Here is a 25,293-nt window from a genome sequence, read left to right as displayed (position 1 = left end):
TCTGCTCTTGCAATTTTGCAGATCATCTTCTGGGAGATTAACAGTGAAAAAGCTGTTAGATACAACATTTTGCCATCCATTTTCCCCACTGAACACATCTAGTAGTTCATGTATACACTTCTACTATAAAATATCAACATTATTTGCACATCTTGAATAACAGGGAATTTCTGAAATACAGATGTACATATCTGGAGAAAATGAACATCGGTTTCATATACTAACCTGATCAAGAATCATGGATTTAACTCTCTGAAAAACAAAATAGTCTCATTTACTGTTCCTCAAACTGGTGGCCTCTGATGTATTGGATTACAATTGTCATACTACTCAGGCAGCCATGGTTTTCTCTACCTAACAGTCTTTATTACTTTTGTCTTTGTGAGCCTTCATAGCTATCCAGTCTGACTTATTTAAGAGGCCTGCAAAGCAGTGATACCTCTATTTAAATTTAAAAAGAGTATGCCCAGTGATGGGATCCAGCCAGTTTGCACCACTTTGGGAGAACCAGTTGTTAACTTTCTGAGCAGTTTGGCAAACTGGTTGTTGGAAGAAATCATTAGGGCAGAGAACCGGTTGTTAAATTACTTGAATCCCACCACTGAGTATGCCTAAATGCCATACAAAGTAAGTAAACACTGATCAACACTAGCATGTGTTTCCTAGTTGTATCTTAAAAATTGCTGATATTTTTCAGTCCCTAGGCGGCTCTCCCCTAATAATAGGCATCACAAATATCGAAACTGATTATGAAAAGCATGTTTGTCACTTTATCTGCAGTACTGCAGGCTAACTCTGCCCCACTCAAGAGTTCGATCCTGACCAGCTCAAGGTTGACTCAACCTTCCACCCTTCCAAGGTCAGTAAAATGAGGACCCAAATTGTTGGGGGCAATGTGTTGATATTTGTAAGCCGCTCAGAGAATGCTGAAAGCACTGTGGAGTGATATATAATTCTAAGTGCTCTTGCTATTGCTATCTATAACTCTAGCTTTACAAATTATTACATTAATACATCCATACTTCAAGGGTTCCATTCTAGTCCTCTACTCATAATTTTGTTCAGTGAGATTACAACTGTGATAACTCAAGTGACCACTCAAATAGTCATATTTTTACTTGATTATTCTTAAGAGGCAGATTATTTTATCCACAAATGTTTACACCCTTTAATTAGACATCCTTCTGTGATCACAGTACAAAATAATCACTTTAAAATGTTTCCTTGAGATTCTTCTATCCTTACAGATACATTCTTCTCAACTACTGTTCCTGTTATGTTCACCAAATCCAAGGAATATGTAAGGCTAATTCTCTGTAATTAATTTCTGCAGTCACTGCACTGAATATGTATATTCATCCCAGAACATATAAGGAAAAATAAGGGTGCTTTTCAGAATGACTCAATCTGTGGTTTTCCCCAAAATTAGGAAGGAGTGCTTAGCTTTGTTTTCTCCTTATTCAAAATCCACGGGACAAATCTACAGGATGCATCTGGGGTGAGCTATGTCCGTTGATTATAAGCACATTAAAAGACAAACAATAGCGGTGCCTAAATGTATTCTTTCTTGAAAGGTACATTTCTGTTGCGGGTAAGGTTGGCACTCTCCCTTATCTCTCAAGTACATGATTTTCCTTTCACCGTTACAAGGATGAAAGGTGGAATTGGTTTTCCACTAAAAAGGATCGCCTTCCTGATGAAAGAACAATATGAAGACAAGGCAGACTCACAATGAGTGACAGGGAACACTTTTATTAAAATGTATTTTAAATACTAGCTGCATACATGACCTTATTTAGAGGAAGTCTATGTAATATGTGAAGCCTTACTCAAAGAAGCCCCAGGGAACTGAGATAGATGACGGATGCATCTAGCTGTCTGATTGGCAAGCCTTGGTATTAAAAAAAAAATAAGGTTATATTTGGTGCAGGCCAAAAAGAGTGTGTTGTGACCCAGGTTCCTGGACCCGGACTCCTGGACTCGGATGATTCAGAAAGTGAGAGAGAAGACCTGGCAAGCCCTGTTTCTCTTGAGCCCTTTCCCTCCCTGGCACCCACTCAAAGGGAGGAGGAGGGGCCGGCAAGACCTGATTCCCTGGAGCCTTCTTCTGATTTGGCAACGCCCCAAGAACAGTTTTGGAGTGATGCAAGACTGCGCAGACGTGATCGGCGTGCGCAGCAGCAGAAGAGTTGGGGGAAAGCCAAGTTATAATTGTCATGCAGTGACATCTGCAGAGACTATAAATAGGAGGCGGGACTTCCTGGTTTTTTGTCTTGGACAAAGCAATGAATTGGCGCGGGCTAACTGTCTCAATGGAGGGAAGAATATATTCGTGAATAATTCTGGCCTTATCTATAATTTCCTCGTTATCTCCAGAAACTTGGCAGGCCCGTGGGTAGACGTGGCCAGGACATATATCTATGTAAATAAAAGGAGAAAAGAAGGCCTCTGACTGACTCTTTGCTGGGAGTATTGGGGGGAGGGAAACAGAACAGAGTGTGAGATACACCATACGATGTTGTCTGCAAAGTTGAGGATTTATCTTGTGTACCTATCACACAATTAGAAGACAGCCTTTTCCCCTACATTGAGTATAGGTTGTCCTCCACTTACGACTGTAATTGAGCCTGGAATTAAGGTTCTAAGTCAGCGTAGGCAAACCTTTTAGGCACCAAGTGCCGAAACGGGAGCACGTGTGTGTGCCAGAAACCAGAACAGCACCTGACCAATGTGGATGCGTGCGCTGGAAAGATGATCTTCTGGTTTTTGGTGTGCCACTTGTTCTTCTGGTTTCTGGCACACATGCATGCGTGAAGACCAGCTGACCGGTGGATGAGCACTGGCCACTGGTGTGGTCTTTGCACACGCATGTGCACCGGAAACCAGAAGATCATCTTCCCAGTATGCGCATGTGCACCGGGCTGCTGTTCTTCTGGTTTTCGGAGGTCCCGCGTGCGTGAAGAGCAGCTGGCTGGTGCACTGGAACCCAGAAGAGCAACAGGCAACAGCTCATGTGGCCGGAGAGATGGCTCTGCATGCCACTTCACGCCCATTGGATAACACATCACGGTTCTTAGTCATTGCAGTCATTAATCAGGTCATCATGTGATCATGCTCAATTTTGCAACCATTTAGATGATGGTTGTTTATTTATTTATTTATTTATTTTATTAGATTTATAAACCGCCCTTCTCCCGAAGGACTCAGGGCGGTGTACAGCCAAAGTAAAAAGAAACAATATACAGTTAAAATACAATTAAAAAGCTTATTATACAGTGTGGCCAAAATTAAAATAATTAAGAATCTAAAAAACCCCAATTAAAACCAGAGAGAAATTTAGAATTTAAAACTACAATTTAAGAAAGCCCCGCACGAACAAACAGATATGTTTTCAGTTCGCGGCGAAAAGTCCGAAGGTCAGGTATTTGGCGTAAACCAGGGGGGAGTTCATTCCAAAGAGTGGGAGCCCCCACAGAGAAGGATCTTCCTCTGGGGGCCGCCAGCCGACATTGTCTGGCGGACGGCACCCTGAGAAGGCCCTCTCTGTGCGAGCGTACGGGTCAGTGGGAGGCATGAGGTTGTTAAGCAAACACAAGGGTTAAATCTGTGTTGGACGTGGTTTTTTTACCAAAAACCACTGAAAATCGCAGACTCATGACTGTCGGGAGTTGCAAACAACCATAAATGTGATCCAATTGCCAAAATAAATGTGAGCCAGTTGCCAAAGTGTTTGCCAAATGCCAAAAATGCAGTCATGGGACCATAGGAGTGTGCGCGTCCAGTTGTTCTAACTTTGAAATTAAGCTGTAAGAAATTGGGATCTATGTGCAGGGCGAGGGGGGAGGTTTGTCATAACTTTGAACAGTTGTTAAGCAATTAGCCGTTAAGCAAGGACTACTTATATGAGGCATTTCTAGTTCAAAGGTCAGAAAGGGCAGTTTGTAGCAGTCTCCTACCCCATCACTCTGATCAAACTATATCTTCTTTTTCAGCCCCATTAATTCTTCCAGCTGTCTAATCTCTAATCCTGCCCCCACTGCCAAGCAGTGGTGGGTTACCACTGATTCACTTTGCGCATGTGCTTCACACAAGCGCATTGACTGGATGAATAGCTGAGGCAATGCAATCCACTCTGCCGTGCTGTTCAGCTGGGCTAAAAACGGAGGAATAAAGGTAGGTATAGCGCAGGGTGGGCGGGAGGGCCCAGATGGCAGTCGGAGTGAACCAGTTCATTGTCACTTCAATATCTCCGCTACCGGCTCTCCCGAACCGGGGAGAACCAGTAGCAACCCACCACTGCTGCCAAGCCTCTATCTCCCAGCATTAGAGATTTCTTGGGAAAGCTGTTGAAGTTCTGAAAAGAACAGGCCCTCTCTCCTCCAGTACTGGTTGAAAAAAACCCACATATACACCAACATAAAAAATACTGCAAGACTGTCTTTAAATAGTCTCAAATTAAAGTATAACAAATAAAGAGAAAAACAAAGAGTACACAAACTTAAGGGAAAAAAGGTAATGGAAACATTCATGGATAAATTTAAGACATATAAAAGTTCTAACAAAATCAATTACAAATAGTCCTCCAGTTAAACAGTTCATTTAGTGACCATTCAAAGTTACAATGGCACTGAAAAAAGTGACTTACGTCCACTTATGACCACTGCAGCATTCCCTCGGTCGCATGATCAAAATTTGGATGCTTTGCAACCGGTTCATACTTATGACGGTTGCAGTGTCCTGGAGTTATGTGATCAGCTTTTGTGACCTTCTGACGAGCAAAATCAATGGGAAAGTCAGATTCATTTAGCAACCATGTAACTTAACAACCGCAGTGATTCGCTTGCCACAACTGTGGCAAGAAAGGTTGTAAAATGGGGCAAAACTCACTTAACAAATGTTTCACTTAGCAACAGAAATTTTGTGGTCATAAGTCAAAGTCTACCTGTATGGCAGTCACATTTTATTATAAAAATCCATACTTACTCTATGTTGATGATTCATTTGTAAAGTGCTAATAACATCAATTCTGCAAGTTGCTGCTTAGTTGGTTAGTGGTCTGCAGAGTTTGAGTTGATAGATAGATAGATAGATAGATAGATAGATAGATAGATAGATAGATAGATAGATAGATAGATAGATAGATAGATAGATAGATAGATATTTTGTATAAAAGTCATATGAAAATCAAAGTTATGAAACCTACTTTAAAAATTCATTGCCATTAAAGCTCAGTTTTGAGGGCAGGGGCGTACAAGGTAGAGAAAGTAATCCTTCGCTCCTCAGCGCTGCCTGTGTCTCAAAAAAAATCATTGTCCAACAAAACAATTAGACTTTCAATTAAATCTTAAGGTTTTCCAAGAGAGTATCTTTTAAAACTTAATTTCTGAAACATGGCTTTTGGTGTGTTTGGGTGTATGGTTGTGGGAGGCTGTAAATGAAGAAATCATGTGAATGAAGACTCTATCTGCAAATTCTGGCCAACGTGGCAGGGGATACATGCATACTGTCCTGGATTTTGCCTCACCCCTTTTAGACAGTGGTTCAACACACTGTGGTTAATGGCATTACTGTTTTCAATTGATGACATCTGTTCAACATACTCGCCTTCAATGCCATTTATTTTTTATGTGATAGTATGCCACAGTTCATGCGTTTTGTGCCACATTTTCATTTAACACAGAAATATACATTTCAGGCATATCTGTCAGGCTTGGGTTCTGCTAATCACAACTTGGGCTTTGGATTCTGAAAGTTATAATATTTATGGCGTTCTTTAAATCTATATTTAGGTCCATGAAAATATTAAGCAAGTTGGGTACACTGAATTTGCCAGATTGGTGGTTCATTAAGCTAAGCTTTATTCAGATATTCTTGGATTCCACAAACAGCTGAATGTGGCTTAATGATTAATGTATATTATAAACGTTGAAGAATTCCACTAAGTCCAAAAGAGGAAAATGCATTTCCTTTAGAAAACTACAGGCTTGGCAGCCTCAACAAAGGATTTAATCTATAAATTGTGGGGTTTCCTTTGAAGTAGGGATACATAAAACAAATACATTTGGGGCAAAACTATTGTCTCCATAAAAGTTATGTTGGTTTGAGGAGCGAATAACATGAAATAGTTATATTTTTAAGCTTTATACTACGGTGTTGCGCTTCTTTGGTATACTACAATCCAGTAGATTGGGAGTACAAAACTAACAACCAGCAATTTCTGCCCATTTCTCCTTTCTTAACAACAAATGACAAAGCAAGTCATGAAGTCAAGACTCCTCTCATCTGGCATTCAACCCCCATCCCCCCCCCACCTCCCAAGCATTTGTACATGGTTTCAGAACTGAAAAGGTATACCTTCTTTTGTCACCATGGTGTTGTTTTTTCAAGAGGCAACTGGACTTTCTGGTTTTTCTTTGAAGATGTTTTGCTTCTCATCCAAGAAGCTTCTTCAGCTTCTTGGATGAGAAGTAAAACAGCTTCAAAGAAAAACCAGAAAGTCCAGTTGCCTCTTGAAAAAACACTTTTGGGACAACCATGACCTGGATGACTGAGAATTTCCTTTCCCATGGTTTGCTTTGAGGGGAAAAACCTACTTTAACTCAGAACAGCTGAGGAGAATTTAATATTGTCTTGGGTGTGGCTTGGTGACAAGGTGGAAGCATTACCCTGATTAGGGCCTATATAAAAGACATAGCAAAGTAAAAAGCAGCTTAAGAAAATCAGTCCCAAACATCCCAATCTTAATATATAAATAATGATCTCCATCATGTTAAAAGAAGGTATATGTCTATGGAGATTCTCCTCCCCCCAAATTCTAAGAACAAGACATGACCTTTTAGGACCGTGATGGTTAACCTTTTCTGGACCCAGTGCCCAGAGCGCGTGTGCGCGCGACCGAGCCCCTAAAATGCAATGCACTCACAGTCCCCATGCATATATCCCAACCCCACGCATGCGCATGCGCCCCCTGCACGTGCCCTGCCTATGTGCCCTGGCCCCACGTCCATGCACACCCGCCCACCCACGCATTGATGCACAGCACCCACACACACGTCACACACACGTGCATGCACAGCAGAGAGCCGATGACTAGCTGGCCAGCGGGAGACGTGCGCATGTGCGGCAAAGCTGAACTGGGGTGATGGCTCATGTGCCCACAGAGGGCACAGTGTGCCACCTGTGGCACATGTGCCATAGATTCGCCATCACAGCTTTAGGACATGAGGATTAACCACTACCATTTAGCTATGGTAGTGCTCACTACATTGCCCAATCTCCTAAGGACATTTCAGACTTTGCACAACCCCCAGCAGCATTTCAGAAACTGTATAAAAACCCTTGCACTCATCAAGCTAATTTGTCAGCTGTCCCAGAACAGCACACTGTGAATGTGTTGGTTGTGCTAATCTTCCAACAAATGTATAATATACCCCAGTGTTGGCAAACCTTTTCGGCCCCGAGTGCTGAAACGGGAGCACATGCGTGCGCACGGGGGAGCATCGGAAACCAGAAGAGCAGCTCCCCAATGCGCATGCATGGGAGCACCGGAAACAAGAAGAGCAGCTCCCCAATGCGCACACACGGGAGCACCAAAAATCAGAAGAACAGTTCCCTGGTGCACATGTGTGCTCCGGGAAGCTGAGCTTCCAATTTCAAGTGTGCGCATGCACGCCGGTCACCTGGTCTTCTGGATTCTGGCCCGCATGCACACTGGAACCCGGAACAGCAACGGGTGACGGCTGGCATACCTGTAGCGGTGGCTCTGCGTGCCACTTCCGGCACACGTGCCATATGTTCGCCATCACTGATATACCCATTCAGTATAGTATAACATATCTAAAGTTGAAGCAGACACATAAGCAGGGTGGACAAAAAACAGGAATTTTGTCTATAGGCTGGTAGTTAAGAAGGAGCAAAGCTGTTATGGAAAAAGATAAAAAATGTCACCTGAACTAGACAAAAAAAGTTGGACCTAAGCATGTTGCAGGCGACAAATACTTAAATCTAATTAATCAATCTGAACACACAATAGTATTTTAATTTGAGTAGAAAATAAAGGTGAGCATCTTATCGTTGTTCTAACAGTCTTTCACGTGTTTGGAGCTGATTATTTATATGCAGGCAGAGGTCTTTTCAGTTCAGGACTTTTAAATTACCGGAGACACTATTGAAGAAGAAAAGACTTAAAGTTATCTATCAACAAACACAAATGTATTCTCCAATATAAAAAGAAGAATAGAACGAAAGGAAGAACATCAGTGATGCTAGAAAATGAGTAGGAATTCCAAATTTACCTAGAATCTCATTCTTATTCCCTGGTAACCTAGCAGTTATGTTTATTCTATTTTATTTATTTTATCAAACAATTATACAGTCATATTGTTTTATGTTTTTATAATGTATCCTGCTTTTTGTCTTGTTTTTAAGTGTTGTAACCTGCCCATAGTCATATGTATGTGAGATGGGGAGTTATATAAATTGAATAAACAATAAAATTCTCTTCGTTTAATTTTGTCTTTCCTCTCATACCTTTGTCTGACGAATCATGAAAGATATAAGTCCTTGCTTGATAAACCTTGTTCCTAAAGTCAGAATCAGAGGCCATGGCTTTTTCTTGACATTTAATCTAAGCTTGTTTGGGACAGACAAGCTAGGATGTTACTTTTGCATATCACAATAGGGAAACTATAGAAGATTTTTTCCTGTTTAATCAGCTGCATCTCCCTGACCAAAGAAGCTTAATAGAAATGATCCATCACGATGTTTTAATATATTTGCTCATTTTTAGTAAGCCAGGATGCTGGGAAATTCTGATTTACTATTACATGCAAAACATAAGATACCTTATGAAATCAGCTACATTTTAACTACAAAAGCTGGCAGCGTGAGCCAATTTCTACTCATAATATCATTGCTGCTCATAAAAAATGCATAATCAACATTTGCCTTTTATTTTTCATTCAGCGATGTGCCAGTTTTCAGTAAAAACCAGTTCAATCCTCTAGTGGTAACTCATCTATTCTGGCAACGGAATAATTACAGAATTGTGATTCAATAGGCTCCTGGGGTTATAGACCTCAACAGAAGGAAAAAGAAAGCTTAGTATTTTGCCTTATTTGTGCTTCTATTACTGTTAGTGTTTAATATTTCATATGACATCAGCAAGAACGCATGGCAGTGGACGATAATATGTAGCAGGACAATCACCCAATTTGCTCGTCGAAAGGCAAAAGAAAAAATAGAGGTACCGTAGTTAAATCAATTAACAGAAAAGTAATTGGAAGTAGAAATATGTAGATCAAATCATTAGCCCTCCAGCCTTGTTCAAAACACTATTAAATTTTAACTATATTCAACTGTGCTTTTTCTGTTAAGGGCATTACATTATATTTTTTTTAAAAATCAAAGTTTTTGTGAAAGTTTGATAATGTTACAAATGTCATAGACCATATTTTAAATCATAGTGTGAACAGAAAATAATCTTATTTACATGAAATCTCAGCTCTTTCCTGCAGGAAACAAATACAGGTAATCCTCAACTTACAACAGTTCATTTAGTGGCAGTTCACTGAAAAAAGTGATTTATGACCATTTTTCACACTTACAAGAACTGCAGCACCCCCATAATCATGTGATCAAAATTCAAATGGCAATCGACTCATATTTATAATGATTACAGTGTCCTGGGATCACTTTTTGCGACCTTCTGACAAGCAAAGTCAATGGGGAAGCCAGAATCACTTAACTACGGTGTTACTAACTTACAACTGCAGTGATTCACTTAACAACCGTGGCAGGAAAAGTTGTACAATGGGGCAAAATTCACTTAATAACTGTCTCAGCATCAGAAATTTTGGGCTCAATTGTGGTCATAAGCCAAGGACTACCTGTATTATTGAACATATACATAAAAGCCTTCTCTTAAATTACAACAAGGAGAGGGTCAACAACACTATGATTAGACTGAATTTTAAACTGGATTATTGTAGATGCTGTAAGCCACAAAATGGGAGTGAACTGCATATATATTAAATAAACAGAATATAAAGTAAATAAAAAAGAAATCAGTAAAGTAGGAGACCCGTATTGAAAAAGATTATGGCTTGCTTAATTTTAGCCAACTGAATTCAGAACTAATAAACAAGATGTTTGGCTGCAAGCTTCGAAATAGAGATCAATTAATTAATTTAATGCATTAGAATATCTCACTTAGTGGTGAAATCGATTATGATACATGGCAGCTCTGAATCCATTTATATAGAGAGCTACAAAACTGTTACACATATAAGCTTCTTTTGCTGTTTTAGTTTCTTGCATATGGTACCCTGGGAAGAAATGACTCTCCACCATCCAGTCAGAGCTGAAGAAGCTTCCTGGATGAGAAGCAAAACGTCTTCAAAGAAAAACCAGAAAGTCCAGTGGCCTCTTGAAAAAACAACACCATGGTGTTGTTACAGACATTGGGGCTAGATAGAACACTATTGCCTTTATGCATTTTAAGAATAGTATAAACCACCATAAACTTCCGTATTTTTCGAAGTATAAGACGCACCTTAGTTTTTGGGGAGGAAAATAAGAAAAAAGCTTATTGGCAGGTGGATTGGCCTCCCAGAATACCCCCAATCAGCTGTTCCCAGAGGTGAATTTTAACAACAGGTTCCTTGGTTGTGAGCTCTGTGACTTGCTTTTTTTTGCTTTTTTTTTTCTGCCTCTGAAAGCCTCCGAAACAGAGCTTCAGAAAAAAAGCCTCTGAAGCTCTGTTTGGGGCTTTTTTTCTAAGCTCCGTTAAACTCCGTTTGGGGCTTTTTTCTGAAGCTCTATTTCTGATGCTTTTTTCAGCCTCTGAAACCTCCATTTGAGAAGCTGGGCGGGGCTACATTCGGAGTATAGGACGCACCCAGATTTTCACCTTCTCTTTTTGGGGAAAAAGGTGCGTCTTATATTCTGAAAAATACAGGTATCTTTGTAGTAGAAAAAAGGAAGGGTACATTGTAGTATAAGTCATGGCAGTCTCATGGACAGAGAAAAGAGTTCTACAACTCTCTAGCATTAGAGCTATTCTCCACTATAGAGTTCAGTGATCCCAATGTTTGGGATTAAAATATCTAAATATTAAGTATTTCAAAGACTACAGTTTCCAATCAAAGTTAGAATATAAATCCATAGATTTACTGCAGAACAAACAGATTTCAAAATTCTTCTACACAGTTCAAGAAATGAACAACTCTGATTTGTTTTCCTACTTTCACTTTTACTAAAATGGTTCGGTTAATATTTACTAGGCATATATATAAAAACGTATTCTTAAATGAGTTACATCTGAACCGGCATGCAGTTATATCCCCAAACCAAATTAATATTTTTGCATGCTCGCTTCTGAATGAGTCTATAGAAAAAAGACTTAGGTAAGCTTTCACATAGAAAAAGAATGTATACATACATAGCCTATATTTACTAAAGCAAAAATTTATTGCCAAATTGAATTCCAGCTTCTGGTATAACATTTTGAATGGTCTTCTTTTAGGGCTTTAAGAAATCGTCTCTTGTAAATCGATGCCCAGCCCAGAATATTCTATTGCTTTTAAAGTTATATTTTTTATAAATGTTAGATAACGTTCAGCAAGAATATCTGAACTAGTGCTGATCAGTGTCGCATTTCTCTTGTTTGTATACTGTAATAGATCAGCACAACTAACAGGGTGTGTTTAAATAGTCTGATGACTTAGTTTTCTCATTCTCATATCTGCAAGAGGCAATAGGTTAAAAAAAATTAAAATGTTTGTTTTTGCTAAACATGGAAGTTAAAAGGGGAACAGCAGTCAGAACTGGTAAGATGGTAAGTGCAACTTCATTGCAATAGCAAAGACCTGTTCCTCAAAGACTCTTTGAGGAGTATCCTTTCAGTAGAATTCAACTCCTGGTGATTTCTATATTTTTCCTCACTCCAGCATGAAAGCTGTTGGGAATTCCTTCTTTAGAGATTTATTTTTATTTCCTAATCTAATCTACAGGAATCTAATTTCTCATGGTCTCCCATTTAGGTGTTAACCAATCCCAATTAGTTTCCGAGATCAGTTAGATAGAATACTAACACCTAGTTGTAGCTGAGAATTAATTCAACCTTGGGAAAAGATTAATTAAAAAGAGTTATATCCTGCTAAAAAAAATTAATGGATTTTGCTTCACATTGAAGTGATTTTACAGATATTAAAAATGCATCACAGGGATCTTAAATTATTACAAGCCTCTTCCACGTACACAGGTTGTTTGACATCATTTATCTATTATGGATTTTAGACATTTATAAGCTGCCCAGTTCTATAACATCTCTCAGAAGTTTTATTTATCCTAATTTTGCCTTGATCTGATCAGTGGGTCTAAGTTATAATGAAGGGCTACACCATAGCAACTGCACAAGATCATTACATAATTTGGAAGCTGAAGAAAAAAATATTGAGGAAAAGAGCTCTGTAAGATAATTTAAACACTACATTTTTATTCCAGGAAGTATATCCTAAGAATAATAAAATATTACTGATTCTTTTTTCCTTGTCTCTGGCACAATAAAAATAATAATAAATAAATTCAAATACTAAATAAGGGAGACTTCATATTACTTTTTAATTAATCGTAAAGCAAGAGGTGGTTAGAACAGTAATATTTGTACATCAAAAGAAACTCACCTGGGGTCAATTTGGGCTTGCAACAAGCAATTAAGAGACTAACACACGAGTTCTAAGTATTTTGTGCCAGTAGCACATTTGCAATTTTGCAAACACGTTGTGGATTCTTACAAAACAACTCCTAGAAGAGATTTGTCAGTTCCTAAAATAACTGCCACAGACAATATAACCAAATTATAAAAGAATTTACTCCAACTTCCTCAATCATTACCTTCTACAGGATGATCCCTATTACCTCTACTTACCTGGATTTTTAATCAAATCATTCTTTCAAAGCAAACACTGGACAAGTTCCTCATGGTTTGTGTTCTCTAATAATGAACACCTGCATCCCAGATTCATTCTCAGAAATTAAAATGACGCTGAAGCCTGGCAAGTGCCAAAGAAAGTATCCACCAGCACACTAGTATGCAAGAGCATTATATTGGAGTTGCCAGATACAGATAAGGAAAGGGAACAAGGGCAGTTGTATCTATACCAGGTATGTCCAACCTGTGGGCCACATACAGCTCTGGACAGCTAGTAATGCGGCCCCACAAGATTGTAAACTTTTAACATTATCAAGTGATTTATAGACATTAACTATATTATATATTTGATATGCAGCCCAAGACAATTAGTCTTTACTCAACTCTTTCCAGGCAAACCAAAAAGTTGGACACCCATGATCTAGACACTTGAGCACAAAACCCTTAAAATTCTTCCTTTTCAGATAAACAGACTTCGAAAATATATTTGGAGGAAGTACTCCAGATTTTATTCATGCATAGCATCTATCTGATTGATACTGACTATGTGCCATTATGTTGGTTTTGACTCCTAGATATCACTTTGGTGGGAAGGTAACAGTGTTCTGTGCGCCTTTGACATAGAGCCATGCTGGCCCCTTGACCATGGAAAATGTGTTTGGACAACACTGGCTCCATCAGCCAAGAAATAGAGATGAGCACCGCACCCTAGAGTCGGACACAAATGGACAGGGGAAACCTTGCTGGACAATTGAGAAAGTCAAAGGATACCCAAAGAAATCAGCATTTGCTTCATTGATTATAGAAAGACCTTCAATTGTGTCAACCATATTATGTTGATAACACTGCTCTGATAACTACAAGTGATCTGCAAGCTTTAATAATGAAAGGAGCAGATATAAAATGGGACTATGATAAAGGACATAAGCTAATGACCCCACATCCAGCATCCAGAGTTAAGATGACAGTGAAGATATTATTAATTATCTATTAATCTACTCGCATTTGCTTGTTTCAAACTGGTAGGCCGGCAGGAGCTGGGGCAAGGAATGGGAGCTTACCCCGTTATATGGCACTCAGGTCTCAGGTTTTCCAGCTGAAAAGCTCAGAGTCTTTAACCGCTGAGCCATCACACATATTACCAGCATAAATCAGCAATTATGTCTTTTATTCCTCAGTCTTTTCCAAAATCAGCTTGAACATCTGTTATCTCTTTTTTCATGTAGCATTCTTATCTGCGTTTGATGATACTAAGGATACTATTGCTTTCATGTAAAAATAAAAATATTGTGAAATAGTATACACACTCAATTAAGCCTCCTTTATTAAGTATTAAAATGTAAAATAATTTCTACCAATCTGCTGGCCACCGTGTTTTTTTACAGATTTGCTGGCATAGTTTTGTTAGAACTATTATTGTTTCTTCTTCTATTGCTTGCCATAGTTCAGTAAATTCCACCAATTATTGCAGCCTTGATAATGACCAAAGCGCTGATCTAACTTCATGCTTAAGTACTAGTGATTCTTGTAAATAGAGAATATCTTCTAGGTTATCCATAACATTAATGTATCTATAACACAGAATTTTAGTATACTATTTTTGTTTAATCTTCTGTCCACTGAAGTCTTTTAGCATAGAAACTTAAGGTTGATATTTTCTTCTAAGTTTAGAAGCCTTTTAGAAGACTTCCCTTATTTGACCATGTCTGTTTCTACCTTTGGAATCTTTATATAGGTTATTTTAATTTCCCTTAATTTCTTTATTAAATTTCTTCCTGATCTCTTTGTCTTTCTTGGATTTGGTTTCTCTCCTTTTTCTGGCAATTTCCACAGTTCATTTTGACTTCCAGTTTGTTTTCTTCTGTTTCTCAGTCTTTGGCATTCTCTTCTCACATTCATTATTACCAACTTATTTGATTTCACCCCACCATAGCATTTATCTACCATTAATTAAAGTAACACTTTTTTTCAGGTTTCCACATGAATCTGAAAAAAGATGCTACTGCTTTAATAAACTGAATAATTAAAATAGCACATCTTTTAATAAATTCTTAAAGTAATGGCTTTTTAGTCTGAAAGATATGCATGTTTTGAGGAACAGCAGAAAAATGCTATGCTTGCATCCACACTCCAAAGCACACTTCTGAATATTCAAACTGTGTATAGCCTTTATAGACAATCTTCAAAGGACTCAATATTTTATCCATCCTTTTCCCTCACATTAGCAGTGCCAGAAGATATGGCAACAAACTTTAAGCATTGAGTCGTATGCTTTAGATACATCCATACTATATAATGTTCCTCCTGATAGCCATATGAATTGACGAAGGCTTCTATATAGTCCATCTTATACCTTTAGATTATCTAAGGAGCATCTTTTTCAAGTCTCTCGACTAGTACATTTTAAATGAATAATTCTTCTTTTATTGTGGCAGAATCCCAGATATAGAATAATTTGCCAGTAAAGCTGAAATAAGCGCTCTCTTTAATATCACTTGGGAGACAATTCAAAGTATATTTGTTTTTCCAAATCTTTTACTGCCGCGCTTTTAATTTATTTGTTTGATGTCCATTACATTTTTAATGGATCTTTATTTATTTTTTAAATAAATAATAAATGGGTTAAAGTGCTGCAAGTTTAAGCCTTGCTGCGATGCTGTGGGGCACTAGAGGCCCTATCCAATGGATATTGCCAAGCTATCCAAGACAGTAAAATCTTAAATTCCTACATACAAACATTGGCTCAGAATCCAGAACTCTCTACACTCATTATTCTAGAATCCATGAAGACTTTTACCCTTTTAGATTTATTCTAAAGTTTCTTGTCTCGCACATGAGGCATAAAACTGGGGCCAGTGTAAAAGGAACAATCCCACAAACCTCTTCCAATATAATCTCATGTAAACAAAATATGATGGAAATTATTTTCTCCATGGCCTAATACACAGGTTCCTTTTGCTCCAGCCAAACAATAATCTATATTGTATGCATTATTTGCAAAATAAAGGCTGAGGAAGGAAACATGGACTTCCTGTTAAGTAAATGGCTGTGTACACATCCACTGATCCAGCCAGTCTACCAGGAAAGGTAAGAGTCAAAGGAACATAAGAAGATGTCCAATATAAATCAAACCATTACTATACTTGGCAGATTACTGTTTGAATCTTAATGCCTTTCTGCTGAGATGGCCAAATTGACTTCTTTGATTACAGTAGAGAAAGGACAAAAAAGACATCTATTGCTGACTGGAAACTCCTTATGGACTTTTTGAGTAAAACAGAAGAAATGAATTCATGATTTATGGTTTAGCTAAATAGGATAGATGGAGAGTCATCTATTCTATTTATCTTTTAGAGAAAGCGGTAAATTTATAATTGCACATATTGTGGTATAAAGAAGATCAGAACTCACTTTCTAATTTTTCTTTTTTTGCCATTGTTCTTTTATTTTTTTCCTTTCTTATACTTTTAGCTTTCTTTTTCATTTCTTTTTCTTTTTTCTTCTTTACTTTATACTGGTTTCTGTTAGTTTTTGCCTTCCTTTTTTAAAACTTTCAATAACATAAGAACAATTATTTCAGAGGGTTTGCCCAGAATTTTTCTATAAATGGCAGGGATTCAATCTGGAATATTCAACATGTAGGACATAGGTTTTACTCCCATGTTGCGTTTAGAATAATGGACACTTCACTATCTCTGGATGTTTCATTCATTGTCTATTCTTTATGGTAATAAAGCTTTAACCAAAAACTGTCTACTATTGACCTCATCCCATTCCTAAGAGGTCTGTAAGGGGCGTGCATAAGAGCACAAACATGCCTACCGTTCCTGTCCTATTGTTTCCTTTCATTATATCCAATTAATATAGTTATTGCATACTTATGCTTATATATATGCTTATATATTATATAGTTGCTTTCATGCTTATGCTTATATATACTGTTGTGACAAGATAAATAAATAAATAAATAAATAAATAATAAATATTCAAAATGATTTGTTTAAAATGGAGAAAAATCTAGAACCGGTATTTTTTTTTAATTTAAGAAAATGAAAAAAAAAACTCTTTGAAGGAGATAGGCAATTTGGAAATATACAAAATAAAATGAAATAAACTTTACTCAGGTGCCAAATACACAAAGGCTGAAGCTCCGAGGACCAAAGAAACAAAGCATAAAAAAGATGAATAATATTTTCTCAGGGATACATGGGATCCAGGCTACAAAGGGCAAATATTTCATTCAAGTATGCTCCTGAACTCTATTTTAGACATAAAATGGCAGATTTCTGAAAGCTAAGTGAAACTAATTAATAGTTAATATTAAAAAGTACTTATGAGGAGATTTTGAGGGGAAGGAAGTCATGTCTACTGATATCTCTTTTTTAAAAAAGAATGAAGTACAATGTTTAGGAATGAGTTTACTTTAAAAGCAATTATAGAGAAATAAATCATCCACAAAATTTTTCAGAAATCCATAAAATCCCAGATTTGTTTACCATTTACTAGAAAAGAAAAGCCAAGCATAACACTAATCAACATCCACCACAAAACATGAACATTTGTATATAATTCTTATATAATATCAGGGGTGAAATCCAGCAGGTTCTAACAGGTTCTGGAGAACCAGTAGAGGAAATTTTGAGTAGTTCAGAGAACCGGCAAATACTACCTGTGGCTGGTCCCTGAGTGGGAAGGGAATGGGGATTTTGCAGTATCCTTCCCCTGGAGTGGAGTGGGAATGGAAATTTTGCAGTATCCTTCTCCTGCCACACCCACCAACCCACACCATGCCCACCAAGCCATGCCCACAGAACTGGTAGTAAAAAAAATTGGATTTCACCACTGTATAATATATATTACATTTATTATATTTTTAGTTATATTGATCGTATTACCTGGGGGTGGGGGGAAACCTACACTGATATTTAGTAGAGGTTCCAGACATACAGGTATTTAGCACAGTATATAATGTGTCTTAATTGCCTGAATGAATATATATATATATATTCCAATTGTCAATTGTGTCAAATTCGATGTCTTGTGGTATAAAATATGCATGCTTTTCAGTATCACCACAGTGGTCTCCATGGCAGTTTTGCTACACTAATATTTAGTAAAGGTTCTGGACATACAAGTATTCAGCACAATATATAATGTGTATATATTGCATAAATGAATATATATCTATATTCCAATTGTCAATTGTGTCAAATTAGATGTCTTGTGGTATAAAATAGGCATGCTTTTCAGTATCACTACAGTGGTCTCCATGGTAGTTTTGCTTAACTTCAGGGAATCCCTGATTGAATTAGTCACTAATAACAATGGAAGCCATTAGTTGTTCCTTTAAAAAGAGACACACATTTCTCACTGGCAATCTTCAACATCTAATGGCAATCTTTTGGAGACAGTAGAGTACAATTCCTATCCTCCCCAATATGCTACTCACTCTGTTCTTTCTTAACACACCTAAATAGTATAGGGTATTGGCTTGGGGAAAATCTAGGATTTTAAAAAAGAGGCAGGAGAAATGAGAACCTAGCAAATGGGGTTTCCACTTCAGTTCTTTCTCTCTAGCAGCAAAATAACAAAAGAAGTGAAACTCTAGAAACTTTTATAAAGGGGGATTTGGAAAGGCAGTAAAATATCTTTTGCTTTTTTTCACTTTTCTGTCAGGCAACATGTCTGAGGACCAACTTTGGTTCCTGTCTTATCTTCCTCTCTGAACCTGAAATAGCTGTTGTGTTGGTCTAAAAAACAGAAGTGAACACACTTCTTTTTTATGCAACTGCAGCAGGTGTGCAATTCAGGAAAACCAAAAAAATCTTGTTTGGCAATTTTAAAAAAATAATGCAACACTGCTGAAAAATATCTAAAGATTTCTTTTTTATAAAAATAAAAAAACCTCTATTCTATCACATCTGCATCCTATTTGAAAACACAATACAACAAAACTTCAATTGAATGGACCCCTTTTTATGCAAGAGACCAAAGTTTTTTCTGGACAGCCCCTGAAGCAACAAACAAGTCCATTGCAACTGAATATTTTATGATAATTTCACATCATTCATAATTTATATCATTTGCCTAATGAGAGGGTTACTAAAACAATGCAAATTGACTGAAATAACTATCTGCTTCATTTGTATTATGCAGATGATCTACATTATAATAAATGACATAATTTGTGATTTAATAGACGTTTGGGAATAATGGAACCACCCACCCTCTCCCTTGATCTCTTAAATTAAGGTTTTATTGTATATAAATTGATGCAGTCTAAGAAGGAATACAAAACTAGTAATTATTATGGGTCAGTATCATTGTGGGTCAAATTTTACATGACTATTCTTGTATAATATTTACATGCTATTTTATTTTTGTGAATCATTAAGAAGAGTTTTTACCTTTGAAAAATTATAAAATTCTAAAAATTCTAAGGTTAAATCATGATTCTTAACTCCTGTCTAAAAGAATTTTCTCCAGTCTGGCTACTCTCCAAGTAGGTAAAACTGCAACCCCAATGTCCCTAGATATTATGAAAATGCTGCTGTTTTTCTTGCTGAGATTTTTTTTTAAGAACAATACCACTGGCTATGAAGAGGGTCCTTGAGTTGCTCAGACTGCTAAGACAGTCTGTTATTAACAGCAGCTGCTTGCAATTACTGCAGGTTCAAGCCCCACCAGGCCCAAGGTTGACTCAGCCTTCCATCCTTTATAAGGTAGGTAAAATGAGGACCCAGATTGTTGGGGGCAATAAGTTGACTTTGTATATAATATACAAATGGATGAAGACTAGTCCTCGGCTGACTGTCGGGGGCGAGTCATTGGCCCCGATGGAACGGGTGCGCAACCTGGGCGTCCTCCTGGATGAACGGCTGTCTTTTGAAGATCACTTGACGGCCGTCTCCAGGAGAGCTTTTTACCAGGTTCGCCTGGTGCGCCAGTTGCGCCCCTTTCTAGACCGGGATGCCCTGTGCACGGTCACTCACGCCCTCGTGACGTCTCGCCTGGATTACTGCAATGCTCTCTACATGGGGCTCCCCTTGAAGGGCATCCGGAGGCTTCAGTTAGTCCAGAATGCAGCTGCGCGGGTGATAGAGGGAGCCCCTCGTGGCTCCCGTGTGACACCTATCCTGCGCAGACTGCACTGGCTGCCTGTGGCCTTCCGGGTGCGCTTCAAGGTTTTGGTGAACATCTTCAAAGCGCTCCATGGCATAGGGCCGGGTTACTTACGGGACCGCCTACTGCTACCGGATACCTCTCACCGACCCGTGCGCTCTCACAGAGGGACTCCTCAGGGTGCCGTCAGCGAGACAGTGTCGTTTGGCGACACCCAGGGAAGGGCCTTCTCTGTGGGGGCTCCCACCCTCTGGAACGAACTCCCCCCAGGACTTCGTCAACTTCCGGACCTCCGAACCTTCCGTCGCGAGCTTAAAACACATTTATTCATCTGCGCAGGACTGGATTAGTTTTTAAATTCGTGGGTTTTAAGGGGTTTTAAATGGGTTTTTAATGGGTTTTTAATGGGTTTTATTATTTGCTAAATTTTAATTGCGGCCAAATTGAATAAGTTTTTTAGTGGTATTTTAATAGTATTTATTTTGTAATAGTACTGTTTATTTTATCTGCCTGTAAACCGCCCTGAGTCCTTCGGGAGAAGGGCGGTATAAAAATTTAAATAATAAATAATAAATAAATAAATAAATAAGACTATTGCTTGACATAGTGTAAGCCGCCCTGAGTCTTCAGAGAAGGGCGGGATATAAATGCAAATTAAAAAAAAAAAGAGGAGCCAACTGATGAGAGTTGCAATCTAATACTTCTGGAATACACTTTACTTGGGAAATTTTGATCAACACTGATTTCAGATTTCCAAGATTTTACAAAGTAATTTTCTCTATCCTTACCTGGAATGCTAGATACTGAAAGTAGGATCTGTTGTAGTTGAAGTATAGCTTTAATACAAAGCTACATCACTTTCCCATAGAAAAATAACTTTCATAAATTCAAACAAAAATTTAACACTGGCTCTTTTTATACAACACAGTGTCCTTTCCACAGAGAGCTGTTTACACTGGAAATAACAATGCTTTATTTATAATAAATATTAGCAATAGAGGGAAACAAAGTGCAAGGACTATGCTGCCAATCAATTTTTTAAAGACTATTGTCTCTTATATTGGACAAAAATAAAAGTGTAACAGTGGAAAGGTCTGTGACATGGTTGTCCAACCATATGACTTCCTTGGGATACATTGAGGAATTGTCTTGGGCCACACATAAAATATATAATATAGTTAATGTATATAAGTAACAAGCTTCCCTTTTTAATATATTTTTATCTTTTGGGCTGCATTACTAGCTTTCCAGGGCCACATGCAGCTAATGGACTGTAGGTCAGACATGCCTGGTGTATGGGGTGTTTGAAAAACACTAATTTATTTAGTGAATCAGTAAGTTTAAGATTTGTTTCCTACCACACACTTTTCAAAAAAGCAGGGGTTGAGTTGCCTGAAAAGCTAATTATATTCAATTCAAAATGAATACACAAATCCATTCCAAAGGGGAAAAATATTAAATTAATTTAGAATGAGATAGGCTTTGGATATTTTAACCCACTTTCCATCTGCCTTTGTCACACTGCTCTAGCTTGACCATGTCAAACTCAATACTGGGCATATCAAAACCTAGTCCCGTTATTCTCTGATCATACACCATGGAGCACCAGGTAGATATAAGAATTTCAGAAGGAAAACAGCTGGAACCTCAATTTTGTATTGTTTGAGTAAAATGGGCTGACCAAATCCACAGAAATAAAGTTCTCAAAGAATGATTTGATACAAAAATGATAATTCAGTCACAGAAGATGAGAAATCCATGAGGAAAACCACCCTGGCCAGGGGGGGGGAAATTAGGAATATAAAAAAAAAATTGGGCAGACTGCCAGTTCCTTGAAGAATAATTCTGTGCAAGTTTTTTATATTCCCTTATTTCATCACTCTGCCAGTTTTCAGGAATAGAACACCTCTACAACATATGAAGAGGGCCTTTGCTTGGCACTTTAACCCTTTCAAAAGTTACACCCCTGTAGGCAAGAAAGGACTTTTGAAGCACCAGTTAAGCAATCTGGGATTTGAAAGGGAGCAGTATTCTGATGTAGGGCTTGTTATGAAGGGGGAAAGAAAGGCCCTGTCGCATAAGCAGTAATACAAACTAAGCCTGTGCCCCTAAGGATGCCCAGAGCCTTCCCCCCACTCCACCCCAATAAATAGTCAGGGAGGCTATACACCTAATAAGAGGGCACTCTAGAGGGCATCTAGGGCAGCCAGGAATTTGGCTTCCAAGCAGGCCTTTTCCATTTCAAGGCGCTGCCGCTTCTTCCACGGCCTTCCCCCTGCCCCTCGGAAACCAGCTGCCCCCCAAGCTCTCTGCGGAGACTCACCCAGAGTTTTCACCGCGATCTGCCTGGTGAGGGGAGGCGGCAGGTTGATGCAGACCAAATCCACATCCTGATGCAGCAGCACCTCGTCTATCCGGCTGGTGTAGAAGGGGACGCTCATCTCCTTGGCCAGCTCTTCTGCCTCTTCCTGAGTGCGGCCCCAGAGCGCCTTGACCGCGAAGCCCTCGTCCTTTAGAAGCGGGATGATGACCCGGGCGGTCAGGCTGGTGCCGAACACGCCCACCCCGGGCAGCATGGTTGCTGCTGCTGCGGCTGCTTCTGTCTGCTTCCCTCCACCCTCACCTTTTTTTCCCCTCTCGTCTTCCTCCTCCTCCTCCTCGCTGCGATCTGGATGCCCGACGCGCCTTCCTTTCCTCCGCGTCGGCCCTTTCGCGCGGAGCCGCAAAGATTACGAGCAATGCGGGGTTGCTACGCGAAGGGCGCCCAGTCCCAACTGGGAACTGCTGCTGCTGCTGCTGTTGCTGCCGCCGCAGGGAGCCAGCGGCACCCGATCCCTGCAGCAGTGGCTGGCTCTGCTCCCGGCCGCGGGCCCCTGCCGCGCGTCCAGCGCGTCTTCATCAGCAAGCGGCTTGCCCGCCCGGCTCGCTGCCGCTGCCCCTCCATGGCCGGGTCATCCCAAGCGCGCACGGCCCTGAGCTCCCCGTGCTTGCCTGCGCTGCGCACACGCGCGGGCATTCAAGGAATCCGGCGATATTATTTTTTTAAAAAAAAAAAATCCCGATCAACCCGATCGCTCGGTTTTCTAAAGGTTCCAGGTCCTTTGCAAACGCCCTACTGCATCCCGGCCGTCTCCAATGCAAGGGCACCGAAGGGCAGCCAACAAGTGGCGCGGGAGGTAGGAGCAACCGAAGCCCCAGCAGCCGCCCCGTTTCTAATCTCTATCTGCCATGTTCCCCACAATACAAGCCAAAGCGTTGTGAGGATAGGAGGAGTTTTGGCTGTCACCTCGAGTGGATTTTTTCCTGCAACGCCCTCTTGAGCTCTCAACCTGTCATTGGCCCCCAGACCGGCTGGAGGGTGGCTCTGGCTTAATAGGGAGGCTTCCCCGCCTGGCTTCCTTTGCCCGGAGCTGAGCTGGCTCTGGCGACGGAGATCTATCGTTAAGGAGTAAACAAGCACCGCGAAGCCGGGCTGGCAGTATCCCGCCGCAGCGTCTGACCCCCAAGGCCTGACCGGTCGAAAGGACGAGAGAAGGGCAGAGGGCTCCAGCTGAAGAGCACGAGCCTGCCTCGCTCCAGGGAGCTCCCTGATCTTGTCACTTTCGGGAGTCGGAGCTGATACAGGACGTGGTTAACCCTCCTTATCCCTCTACTCCCGGGGTCTCCAGACTAGGCAACTTTAAGACTTGTGGGATCCAATTCCCAGAATTCCCCAGCCATTGACTAGGGAATTCTGGGAGTTGAAGTCCACAAGGCTCTACTCTGCTATACTCTCTGCTGGGAAAATCCTGATTTGCAAATAATTCCACTGTTCTCCGCCCCTACTTCAGGGCTATGCTGTAACTGTTTTTTCCTACAACCATTATTTTTTAAAAACCATTTCTGTAATAGACGATGTCAAAAAGTCAAGTTGAAAAGGAGTCGGGAATGAATCTGATTCTAGTGATTGAAAAGATGGGATCTACAAACTCCAGGCCTTTTCCAAAATCCATAGATCTCTGACCTGAAATCAAATAATTTCTCATGCACACCTTTTCTCTGCTCCCTTAATCCATGTTTTCAATTACAAGAAGGTATTGAGTGGCCTTTATAAAATTTTATAAAGTTGTAGTAGTTAAGTAGTTAAAGCTAAAAGCTTTAACCAAAAACTGTCTACTATTGACCTCACCCCATTCCTAAAAGGACTATAAGGGGCGTGCATAAGTACACAGAAGTGCCTACCGTTCCTGTCCTATTGTTTTCCTTCATTATATGTGCTTGTGTATAATGTTGTGACAAATAAATAAATATTTTTTTTTAAAAAAGGCATCAGATATACGTTCTTAGTCCAACTTTAGGCCCAAAGCCAGTGATCTTAGGCCAGTCACTGTCTCTCAACCCTAGGAAACAGGCTGTTGGAAGAAATGTCCATCTGGGTTCAGTTCCAAGTGGGAAGAAAGACACTGGAAACATGGAGACTGCTTGAAAAGATGGTTTAATGATGGACAATTCCACATGGTTTGAGGTGCTGGGCAAAAAGAGCACATGGGTGAGAGGGGGAGAGAGATTTATATCCTCTCTTGGGCTTTGAACTTGCTTCCTGTTCCTGTGGCAAGAAATGTATCCTGATTGGTTGTCAGACTCTCATGGGGCCATGCAGGGGTAACTTTGTAGGTTGTCTTGAGACCCAGGCTTGGTTGAATCGTGCTGGGTGATGTAATCTTCTCTGGTGTCATGTGGTGAGATGGGGTAGAGGGCTAATCCTATTAGGTCCTGAGGGTGAAGGTCTTTTGTGTTGTAGATAAGCTGGGCCAGCCTTTCTGTGGCTATTAGCACAGGTGGTTGCTTTCCAAGAGCATGTTTCTCCTTTTCTCATCCAGGGAGGTATAATATTTTAATATTTCCTAGAATATTTCATTCTTCTAGGAGAGGGGTGAGTGCTAACTTCCTACAAGGCAATGGTGAACCACTTCTGAAATCTTGCCAAGAAAACTGCAGGAACTTCTTCAGACAGTTATTGGGAATCAACTTTTTTTCTTGAAAGTAAACACACATACACATACACATACACATACACACACACACACACCATGAGAATGTACACATTTTTGCCTACTCCATATTATTTGTGCATGAAAAAATAATTTAGCTATTATTCCCAATGTTACAATCATTTTTAAATGAATGCATACAGAAATAATACTATAGCATTAGTGACCTGTGAGTGGTTGACAGACTCAAATCAATGTATGTAATTCAAT

The 25,293-nt window shown here is 39.5% G+C and overlaps 1 protein-coding gene across 1 annotated transcript in view; it reads right to left on the bottom strand.

The window, feature by feature from the left end:
- The window catches only part of GFOD1 (Gfo/Idh/MocA-like oxidoreductase domain containing 1), a 51,859-nt gene extending 28,536 nt beyond the window's left edge, over nt 1-23,323 (bottom strand). Inside the window, exon 1 of the mRNA XM_058177142.1 lies at nt 22,377-23,323. Within this exon, the coding sequence (XP_058033125.1) occupies nt 22,377-22,629 (253 nt within the window). The 5' untranslated portion in view covers nt 22,630-23,323. The remainder of the gene's footprint in view (nt 1-22,376) is intronic.
- Nucleotides 23,324-25,293: the final 1,970 nt, after the last annotated feature.

This window comes from Ahaetulla prasina, chromosome 3, assembly GCF_028640845.1.
Source record: "Ahaetulla prasina isolate Xishuangbanna chromosome 3, ASM2864084v1, whole genome shotgun sequence".
In the NCBI taxonomy this organism is placed as follows: Eukaryota; Metazoa; Chordata; class Lepidosauria; order Squamata; family Colubridae; genus Ahaetulla; species Ahaetulla prasina.
The sequence above is the reverse complement of the archived record's forward strand: the minus strand, read 5'-3'. Positions and strand labels throughout refer to the sequence as shown.